This window comes from Miniopterus schreibersii, assembly GCF_964146895.1.
Source record: "Miniopterus schreibersii genome assembly, chromosome: 1".
Classification (NCBI taxonomy): Eukaryota; Metazoa; Chordata; class Mammalia; order Chiroptera; family Miniopteridae; genus Miniopterus; species Miniopterus schreibersii.
The window spans coordinates 103,375,657-103,386,912 of record NC_138101.1 but is presented as its reverse complement, the minus strand read 5'-3'; the positions used below and the strand labels follow the sequence as shown (position 1 = coordinate 103,386,912).

The 11,256-nt window shown below is 46.8% G+C and overlaps 1 protein-coding gene across 4 annotated transcripts in view; it reads left to right on the top strand.

Moving 5' to 3' along the window:
- The first annotated feature begins 1,053 nt into the window (after positions 1-1,053).
- GRAMD2A (GRAM domain containing 2A) overlaps positions 1,054-11,256 on the top strand; it is a 30,280-nt gene continuing 20,077 nt past the window's right edge. For 2 of the 4 annotated variants that reach the window (XM_081118513.1, XM_081118515.1), the window contains exon 1: positions 1,054-1,154. In XM_081118513.1, coding sequence (XP_080974639.1) covers positions 1,114-1,154 — 41 coding nt within the window. In that variant the 5' untranslated portion in view covers positions 1,054-1,113. The remainder of the gene's footprint in view (positions 1,155-11,256) is intronic. The other 2 variants (XM_081118514.1, XM_081118516.1) reach the window with 1 other exon arrangement.

Below are 11,256 nucleotides of genomic sequence, written 5' to 3'. Positions count from 1 at the left end.
TTGATTGGTTGCCTCCCCCACAATCTGGGTATGCACCCTGACTGGGATCAAACCTGTGACCCTTTGGTGCAAGGGACTACTCTCCAACCAACTAAGCCACTAAGCCAGGGCTGCAGCTGGGGAAATTTTAAGGGCTTTTTGAATCAAAGATGAGAGGGCAGTGACAAGAAACCCCTTCCTCCTGCTCTGGTGAATAAACGGAGTGAAGTGGTCCTTGCCCTGCCCTCCCCTCAGGCCTTCATGCTGTAGTGGCCCCTGATGGGAGCTGTAGGACGAGACCTGGCTCCTGAGACAGCTGCTCCCTGTTCCCAGAACAGTTTCAAACTTGGGCTCATTTGTGCTCTGTCTTCCAGTCCCTGCCCTCCATGATACAGCTGGGTGAAGGAGGTGGGAGAGGTTTGGGAATGGAACCAAATCTGGCTTGTACCTTTCCCCTCTCCTGACCACTCGCAAGGATTAAGCCCTACCTGGTGGGGATAGGAGGGAAGGGGCCAAAAAGTTGGGGGAAGCTGAGTTTGATCCCATTCTCAAGGCCCAGTTCATTGTAACCACCAATCTCAGCCCTCTGCCTGTGCCTCCCCACTCTTGATTTCCTGGCCATCTTCAGCTCTTCCCAGCCTTCTCCAAAAGCTTTTTGCCTGGGCCGCACTGAGTTTCCAACTCTGGGAAGAGTACGTGACAGCATTTTAGCTCCCAGTTTGTCCGACTGTCATGTACAACACCCCCTGGTGTTCCCCACTCAGGCCCTCACTAATTGGTGTGGAGAGAAATTGAAAGCTACCCTGGGTTCAGTGTGGGGAGGGTTTGGAGGAGGGCTGGAATTGGTTGCTGCGGAGAGCACCAGGCTCCCAGACTGCGTGAAGAGGAAGGTCGAGGAGGGGACCCAAGGCCCTCGCTGTGCTGGGCGGGAGGTAAAGACCCAGGAAAGGGGCCTTGGCATCTGTGCGGTGCTTGGGCCCCACCTCGAGTCTGGAGAGGGGGAAGGACCGGCCAATGGGCAGGGCCCATCCTGTGGGGGCAGCCAATGGGCTGGAGGGGGCGGGCCTCCAGCGGGCGAGGGCGGAGCGGGTGCGCAGGCCAGCCGCTGGGTGCCGGGCTCCTGGAGGCGACGTGATGACTGCTCTGAGCCGAGGCGAGACCGCAGAGGCGGGCAGGTAAGGGCTGCAGCCCCGCACGCTGGGGCCCCCGCACCAGGGGCTGCGGCGAGGGGCGGGGTGGGGTCCCGGCGCCTAGGTGCCTTCTGCCCTGCGGGCAGGCACTTCCCGCCATTGGAATGCAGACTCAGCTCCAGGGCTGCCGTCGCCAACCCCGGCGCCTCGCGGGTTGTCGGGTGTTCCCGCCGCGCCCGGGCGCGTCGTCCGGGCCGGCTGCTCAGCGCAGGGGGTCCGCACGGGCGGAAGAGACTCCCAGGCGGCATCAGGGTGGCGGAGGGCACCCTCCTTCCTACGCCTCCGGTAGTCCAGCACCACCACCCTCTGCCATCATCGCGATTCATTCAGACATGTATTCATTCATTCATTCATTCAGTCAGTCAGTCAGTCAGTCAGTCAGTCAGTCGTCAGTCATTCCCCAGTTCACATCGACCCCCTAGTCCTGACTGCTCCCCACCCAAAGGCTGGCGCTTCCCTGCTGCTCCTGGATGAGGGTGTCAGCCGCTCTGCCCCCCAGCCAGGTCTGCGAACGAATCGGCCCGCCCCTGCCAGGAGACAGCCTGGAGCTGTCCTGGCACGACTGGGCCGCACCCCTGGGTCAGGCCCGTCGGGCGGGTCTCGGCCTGGAGATCTGATCCGAAGGCGCCCTGGAGGAAGGAAAGTTCTTGCAACCACGGACCAGGCAAGGAGGCAGGGCAGGCGGAAGGTGTTTCAGGTGACATCAAGAATTGTGGCCTCTGCCGGGCTGGCTTGGCTGAGTGGTTAGAGCGTCGGCCGCGGACTGAGGGGTCCTGGGTTCGATTCTGACCAGGGGCGCGTGCCTCCGTTCCACACTCCATCCCAACCAAACTATGTGTCTCTCCCACATTGATGTCTCTCTCTCTCCCTTCCACTCTCTCTGAAAAGCAATGGAGAAAATATCCTCAGGTGAAGATTAAAAAAAAATTGTGACCTCTGCCCCTTGAGGTCTGTGGGCCTTTGGGGGTGGGATTATTTGGGGAAGACTGAGTCAGTGAATGAGGCTGTAAATTCCTGCCCTTGCCCAGATCCCAGGCTCCACAGTCTGAGCTCTGGACGGTTAGCACTGGGGCCAGTGGTATGAATGTGTAAGTCCTGTGCTCACTCCACTCAGTTATTTGGAGCTGGTGGAATGCTTCAGAGCTCCCACTGTCCTGTCCTCAAAGAGGCTGGTAGTGCCCTACCCAGTACCCTACCCTTTGCTGCCCTCGCCCCAAGATTGTTTTAAGGTGCCATCCTTGCAGGGATTGGGCTCCTAGAGAATGAGAGTGCCCTGACCATTGGTAATGTCTTTGCCCCATGTACACTTCCAGCTGGCTCTGAAGTTCAGCTCTTTTCACAGCAAAGGCTTCCAGAGTTGCAGGGAAAGGTGAGTAGAGGGTGTCCCCTCTACCCACCAGGTAAGGCAATTGGACTGGAGACCCTCCAAAACGGTGATTCTGCTACCAAGCATGTTTCCCCTCAATTTCTGAAGGCATTTTATTTCTTTACATTATTTCTTCTTTGCTATAACCAAGAATTCAAGAACAGTACAGCATTCCACTTTGGTGTCCAGTGCCTGAGTCCATACACCAGAAATTCATTTGTTTTTCTCCTTTGAGAAGTGAAAATCATTCTTTGGCATGAAGTCTATCTTGGCCACTATGCTGCTATTCACCTGGGCTGCAGGGCATCAATCTGTCACCACCTGTTATCACCAGCCTTTGAAGCTTTGATTAATTCCCCTGTTGTTTACTAATGTAGGAAAAGAAGGGGAATGGGGGAGGGCAGAAGCCCCTGGGCCTGGGCATGGAGCTTCCTATGTAATTCAGAAGGAATTGCCTCCCCAAGGAGGACCTGCCTGCTACAGCACAAATGCCAGAAAGAAGGTGTTTTCCAGAATATAAGCCTTCCATTTCTTCTTCTTTGTTGTTGCAATTTATTTGTTGAAGAAATAGGATTATTTTCCTATAGCATTTCCCAGTTTGTTGGTGTTTAAAATATTCCTCTGGCCCTAGCCAGTTTGGCTCAGTGGTTAGATCATTGTCCTTCGGACTGAAGAGTCTTGGGTTTGATTCCAGTCAAGGGCATGTACCTTGGTTGCAGGCTCGATACCCGACCCTGGCTGGGGCACATGCAGGAGGCAACCAACAGATGTGTCTCTCACATTGATGTTTATCTCTCTCTCCCTTCCACCCTCTCTGAAAAGCAATGGAAAAAAATATCCTCGGGTGAGGATTAAAAATAATAATAATAATAATAATATAAAATAAAATATTCCTCTAACTCTTGTATTACCTAAAAATAGAGAGTTGTATCTAGAAGTTGCTCAGATTCAAGAGTTATTGAGCACTTAAGGAAGCACATCTAGTTATTTCTCTGGAGGATGCTAGCAGTCATTGATAATTATTTTATTTAGACCCATTATTTCATTAGGGATTGTAAAATGGTATTACTCTAATTCTATCACTCTTTCATCATTTATTAACTTGGATCTTTCCATAAAAAAAAAATGTTTCCTCATTTGATTACCCTGAAGTATGTATAGCTAGTACTAGAAAGGCAGATTTAAAACTTAACTATTTACAATTTTTCAAAATGATGAAATGGGTCCCTAGTATCCACCAAAGGTGAAGAATGAGTCATTTTTGTATTGTTATAATCTCATGGATTTAAACAGATTTGATATATTTCAGTCCACTATAGACACCATTCTTATTGACGCTCTTTGTTCCATCTTTGTCCCATCTTCAAAGGCTCCTGGGTCTTGTGCCATAACCTAAGTCTTTTATGGCTTCCTTGCTTTCTGGTGTGATTAGGTATTTTATGCTCATTTGTGCATTTCCTGCTGCAAATCTGGAATCAGCCATTTCTTCAAGGAGTGTAGGTTTCTTTTAGTGGGAAATGGTATTTAGAGACCACAATCGAAGCACCAAGGGTGTTTATTGCTAGCTGAGTGTTTATTTTTTAAAGTAATCAGTTTTGGAGTTTATATTTTAAATCCATTTTGTTGCTGATCAAATTAAAGTTGTATTTCCTATCATTTTGGGAGTAATAGGCTACATTTAAAATCTAGTAAAAATGAAATGCTCTTTCCAGATGTATGCCCCTTTGTTCAGACACAACAATTTTGCCTAAAATTTCTGGAGTTCACAGACCCACCCTGCAACCCTTGCCTGGACTCTGGGGTCTATTAGACTGTCAACTGTGGTCCATAAAGATGGAGGAGGACTTGGGAGGACTGGAAATAATCAGTTGGCTCCATGTAAAAGCAGCAGTAGGAAAGCTATGGGGTCTTCCAATGTCACCCAGGAGAAGAGAGGTTATAAGTGGTCATGGCCCAGACTGCACTGGTCACACCAACAGTGGACATCTAATTTTATCAAGGAACGAATGTGATGACACTACTTTGTTCCTTGGTGAAAGATCACTAGGTAGAGTGAGGTCCATTTGGGTGTTGGAAAGAACTTTCTAGTAATCAGGGCTACAGTGACATACGTGATGGATGATATTCATATGTAGGCACATACTTTGAAATTCCTTGTGCCCAATTACAACTCCACCCTTTTTTTATCCACTTGAATATTTTTTTACTTACACCAAGTTTCTTGATATGGATAACAGTGAACAAGTTTCATTTCCTTTAAGTCATTCTCAGATGTAGTCACTGTGACATAACAATACGAAAAGTCTGAGCCTTCAGAAAGACCTGGACAAAATCCTTGCTCCACAAATTAATGCTGATCTACTACTGGCTCTGAGCCTCCTTTTCTTCATCTATACCATCACATCTGGCCCACTTACAGATTCTCAGGCTGTGTAACTGCATGTTCACCAGAAGTTAGTTTCCCTGCCATGCCTTCAGCTTTGGGAATCTGAGACCTGGATTCTGATAATTTAGCCCCAGCTCTAAAAAAAGCTTGATCTGTTTAGCCCTTTCTTCTTTCTTTCTTTCTTTCTTTCTTTCTTTCTTTCTTTCTTTCTTTCTTTCTTTCTTTCTTTCTTTCTTTCTTTCTTTCTTTCTTTCTTTCTTTCTTTCTTTCTTTCTTTCTTTCTTTCTTTCTTTCTTTCTTTCTTTCTTCTTTTCTTTCTCTTTCTTTCTCTCTCTCTCTCTCTCTTTCTTTCTTTCTTTCTTTCTTTCTTCTCTCTCTCTCTCTCTTTCCCTCCCTCCCTCCCTCCCCCCTCCCTCCCTCCCTCCCTCCCTCCCTCCCTCCCTCCCTCCCTCCCTTCCTTCCTTCCTTCCTTCCTTCCTTCCTTCCTTCCTTCCTTCCTTCCTTCCTTCCTTCCTTCCTTTTTTTTTTAAATTTGTCTTTATTGATTTCAGGGAGAAAGGAAGAGGGAGAGAGAGAGAGAGATAGAAACATCAATGATGAGAGTCATTGATTGACTGCCTCCTGCACGCCCGCCCCCTACTGGGGATCGAGCTGCAACCCGGGCACTGCCATGACAGCAATTGAACCCCCATCTCCTGTTTCATAGGTGAGGCTAAATTTGCTTCTTTAAAATGTTGACTCTTCCCACTCAAGAACAGAGTTCATCTCTCCATTTATTCAAGTTTCCTTTTATGTTATTTTTTAAATCTTTGTGGTTTTCCTCTCATATTTCTTTACATTTTAAAATGTTTATTCTTGGGTATCTTATATGTGTTGTTGACATATATAAGAATAATTTCCCCAAATATATTTTACAACTATTTATTGCAGGTCTAGAGAGAAATGGATTATTTATTTATTTTTTTAAAGAGAGAGGAAGGGAGAGACAGAGAGAGAGAAACATCGATGGGTTGCCTCCCATACAGGCCCGGCAGGAGATGGGCCAAAAACCTGGGCATGTTCCCTGATCAGGAATCCAACCCGCCACCTTTCGGTGCACAGCTCCACACTCCAAGCAAGTCACACCGACCAGGGTGAAACTACTTATTTTTATGTTAATCTTGTAACCAGATAATAATTAGCTCCATAAGAGGTCATTGTGTTTCTATTCCAATCACAGCTCTGCCTAGCCCATGTCCAAATATAAGAATATCCGGGCCACTTTCTTATGTTTTTTCAGTTGATTATATGTCCTCTGGGTAGATTATTTTACCATCTTTCAAATAATAAGCATCTTTTTAATATATAAACCTTTTATTTATTTTTCTTGCCTTTGTGCAATGGCTAGAACCTCCAGAACAGTGTTGAAAATGGTGGGAAGAGCAGGCTGTCCTAAGGGCTTTCCATCAGACAACTGGGTTCTCCCTGCAGGAAAAGGTCCCAGCAAGCTCCTTAAAACTAGGTCATCAGGAATCTAAACCCTTAGCTGGAGCACAGCTTAGGCGGCAGAGCTGGCGGGAGCCTAAGGCAGGGCGTGGAGCCGGGCCTGGTTGGGGCGCCTCAAATCCGGGCCCACTGCCGGGTTTGGTGCTGGGCACCCTCGCAAGAGGGGTTCCCCGGTGCAGGGAGGCCAGGAGGTGCGGGCGCGCGGGCGCACCTCCCACTGCGCCCCCAGGCTGCGCCAGCTTCTCTCCTCCGCCTGAGGACCCACCAGCCCCCTGGGGACCCACCAGCCCCCACCCACAGGAGGGAGTGCTCTCTGGCGCCAGAGCCCGGGCCTCGGAGCCCAGCTAACTGCGGCGCTGGAATTCCGGGCGTGGCTACCCTCTCGGCGCAGAAAATAGACTTGCGGTTTGAGGGCCCGGCAGAGAGGCCCCGGGGGCGGATTAGCGTCTGCGGAGAACGGCTGGGGAAGGGTGGACCCAGCAGTGAGGCTGAGGGCAAGAGCCGTATCTTCTCCCTCCCCGACCCCAAACGTGCCTCTCAGGGAAGCAGGAGAGGAACAGACAATCCCTTTTCCCACACATGCTCTGGTATCTCTGTCGTCTTTCACTGGGAGGAAAGCAGAATCCAAGGCTGGTGTGGTGCTGAGCTAGTGGTGACCTGAATTTTCAGCTGTGCTCAGCAGCATCCTTACTTGTGCTCACAGGCCTGTGCTCACTGTCCATCCCTGGGATGCAGTCGCAGGCGGGGAAGGGGAAGGAGGAGCAGGCCTTTAGCCCCGAGTCTGGATCATGCCTGCCTTTCAGTTTTCTCCTTCTGGGCCTCTCCAAACTGCACTGCCTTCCCATTCCCCTTTTTGAAACGCTCCTTGGGCTTTCACAACAGCCTACACACCTGATTGTCTTTCTACCTCTTGGGCCCCTCTCTCCTAAGCTCTTGCAGGGCTCCTCTCCCTCTCCCACACAGTCTGTAAGTGTTGTGGTTCTTGAGGTCCCAGATTTCTCTCCCCATCCCTCTCCTCCTGGAGATACTGTTGGCCCTCCATATCCTCCGGCTTCACATCCCTGGATTCAATCAACCAGGGATCAAAAATATCCAGAGGCAGAGATGAAGTCCCAGAAAATTCCACTTGAAACCTCTGTGAATGAGTGATAGGTAGGCAAACCCTGAGGTAGCCTATATACCAATATAGGTGATATGCAGTATAACACCTTTTTATTTAAGGGACTTGAACATCCTGGAATTTTGGTATTTATAGGGACGTTGGAGGGGAGGGTGGGACCAATCCCCTAATGTATACCAAAGGACAACTGTATAATTCACATACCATAAAATTCACCCTTTTAAAGTGTACAATGCAGTGGCTTTTAGTGTATTCACAAAGTTGTACAACCATCATCACTGTCTAATTCCTGACCAGTTTCATCACCCCAAAAGAAACCCTATGCCCATCAGTCACTTTCATATTCCCCTCCCCTCAGCCTCTGACAACTACTTACTAATGTACCTTCTGTCTCTATGTGTTTGCCAATCCTGGATATTTCCTGTAATGGAATCATAAAATATGTGGTCTTTTGTGACTGGCTTCTTTCAGCAGAATGTTTTCAAGGTTCCTTCGTGTTGTAGCATGTGTCAGTACTTTGTGTCTTTTTATGGCTGAATAATATTCCCACTGTATATACCATATTTTGTTTATCCATTCATCAGTTAATGGGTATTGGGGTTTACATTTTGGGGCTATTATAATGATAATGATTATAATGCTATGAGTATTCTTGTACAAGATTTTATTTGGACACGTTTTCAGTTCTATTGGATGTAAACCTAGAAATGTAATTGCAGGGTCATACAGTAACTCTGTGTTAAACCATTTGAGGAACCACCAAACTGTTCTCCAAAGCATTTGCACCAGATATATATATGAGGGTTCCAATTTCTCTGCATCCCACCAACACGTGGTATTGATCATAGTCTCCTTGTGGGTGTGAAGCAGTATCTCGTGATTTTGTGATAGTGAGCATCAATGTACTTATTGGTCTTTGATATCCTCTTTGAAAAAATGTTTATTCAAACATTTGCTCATTTTAGTTGAATTATTTGTCTTTTTATTGTTCAGCTTTAAGAGTCCCCCTTTTTTAAAAACGTGTTTTAAATTGTGGTTAAGAAAAACACATGAAATAAAAATTACCATCTTAACCATTTCTAAGTTCATTGGTACAGTTCAGTAGTGTCAAGTATATTCATATTGTTCAATCCATTTCCAGACCTTTTTCATCTTGCAAAACTGAGTCTATACCCTTTAAATAACTTTACATGTTCCCCTCCCTCCAGCCCCTGGCAACCATCATTCTACTTTCTGTCTCTATGAATTTGACTACTCTAGATACTTCATATAAGTGGGATCATACAATATTTGTCTTTTTGTGACTGGCTTATTTCACTTAGTATAATATCTTCAAGACTGTAAGAGTTCTTTGTATATTCTGGATATTAGTCTCTTGTCAAATCCATGATTTGCAATTATTTTCTCCCATCTGTACGTTTTCTTTTCTTGATCATATCAGCAGCAGCACAAAAGTTTCTAATTTTGATGAAGTTTGATTTATCTATTTTTTCTTCTGTTTCTTGTGGTTTTGGTGTCGTATCTTAAGAGACCATTGGCTAATAAAATGTCACAAAGATTTACACCTATGTTTTCTTCTAAGAGAGCTCCAACATTTTTTAGTTAATTTTTGTATATGGTGTAAGGTAGGGGTCCAGCTTAATTATTTTGCCTGTGCATATCCAGTTGTCCCAGCACATTTGTTGAAAAGACTATTTTTCCCCTCTTTGAATTGGTCTTGGCACCCTTGTTGATAGCTTCTCTTCTTTATGTATCTACTTTCCCTGGGATATCTTCCTAGCTTCTGTACTACCATGGGCCAATAACTCAGAAAGTTATCCCTCCAGCCTGGACCTTTCTTCTGAGCATTTACCAATATATAGCCTAACATCTCCACTTAAATGTTTCTCACACATGTTCAAGACTGAACTCACTATTGTTTCCTTCAAAGACATTCTTTTTCCAATACATTTTCCCCTGTTTTGTCTCAGCAAAACATAGTAGTATCCTACTTGATTAAACCAGAAATTAGGAGTCATATTTTATATATTCTCCCTTATGCCCCACATCTAATTGATCACCAAGTCAGGTTGGTTCTATTTGGAAATATATATCCTGAATCCATCTCTAGCCCTCCATCATCACTGCCACCAAGTCTGAGACATTATTTCTTTGCTGGAATACCGTCTCTTAACTGATCTGTCTCCATGTAAAATTTTAAACATACAAAAGAGGAGACGGTAGTAGGGTGGACACCCATGTATCCATCACCTCGGTGCAATAACCACAATAAAGTTGCTCCCATTTCATCAATTTTCATCCTCTACTCCCCCAGCCCCACCTCCTTTGGATTACTTTAAAGCAAATCTATGTATCAGAGTGATCTCTTTAACATACAAAGTTGATTGTGTATTTCCCTGTTTAAATTCCTTCATTGGTTCCCCATTGCTTTTAAGAGAATGATGAAAATCATTACTGGGGCCCTGCCAACCTCTCCAGCCTCATCGCTTACTGCTTCACTATTTACTTCTACACTCCAGACACAAAGGCTCTATTTATGTTCCTCATAAATGCCACACACCTCTGGCCACAGGACCTTTGCACATCAAAACCTCTCTACAGTGACCCCTCTCCAACTCCTTCCAATCACCCCCAACCCATCTTATTAGTATCCATTGGCTATCAGCTCAAATGCTGCTGCTTCTTCAGAGATGCCTTCCCAACTCTCCATGGCTGAGGTAGGACTCCCTGATAGAGGTCCTCCTCGGACACTGTACTTTTCTTTCAAAGAATATATATCGCAGTTTTAATTATGTATTGATTTATGTAAATACTTGTTTCATGTCTGCCTCTCCTACCAGGCACTTTGGGGATAGTAGCTTGCCTTATCCCTCTTAGCATACACAACACTTATACAGAGCTGAACAAATAGCAGGTCTTCAGTTGGTGTTTGTAGGAGGAAGATGGAGAAGCTGGCAGCCCTTGGAGGACTATGCTTCTGCTAGCCTCTCCTGGGACAGGCATTCTTTTGACCACAGAGGGGGCCAGTGGCCATCTGCAGTCCACCTAGTGCTGGGCTCTGCTTTGTGTTTACCTGGACATTTGCTTTCCCTCCAGGGCTAAGAGTGTCTTGCCTTATTTCAGAGGAGTAACTGAGGCCCAGAAAGAGCAAGTGTCTTCCCCAAGGCCCCTCAGCAGTGCAAGGTACTTCCAGCCTGCCTCCCTGCCTTCCTGCCCCCACATTCAGGCTCTTCAGGACCCTGAGACCCCTCCAATCTGCCTGAGCCCTGAGAAGAGCCTGGTGGGTCCACAAGGTCAGAATGATTCTGAGGTTGCTTGGTGGTTGGAGTGGACAGAGCTGACTTGTCCCAAGAGTAGCCACACCATCTGGCTGCCTTGAGTGGGGGTGTCTGAGCGACTTAGGCTGTCTGTGGGCCCTCCTTTCAGCAGTGCCCAGCCGAGGGTGGCCACCAGAGTACAGGGTTGCTCTGTTTCTTAATGAATACAAGTCTGTTTTTAGACCTGAATGACCAGCTTCTTGTCTGAAAATGGCCAGGCCTCAAGTGGCCTGCCAAGAAAAAGTGGTCTGTGACCAGGTCCAGGGGTGCCAGCTCAAACAGATGCTGCTACAGGAACAGGCCGATCTCTCTCTCTGTAGAACCAGTTGCTTGCTCCATGGTGTGGCCTGGGCTTCCTAGGAAATCCTGGATATTCCCAGAAGCAAAGCTCCTGGGTTTCGGCCTTTCAGCTG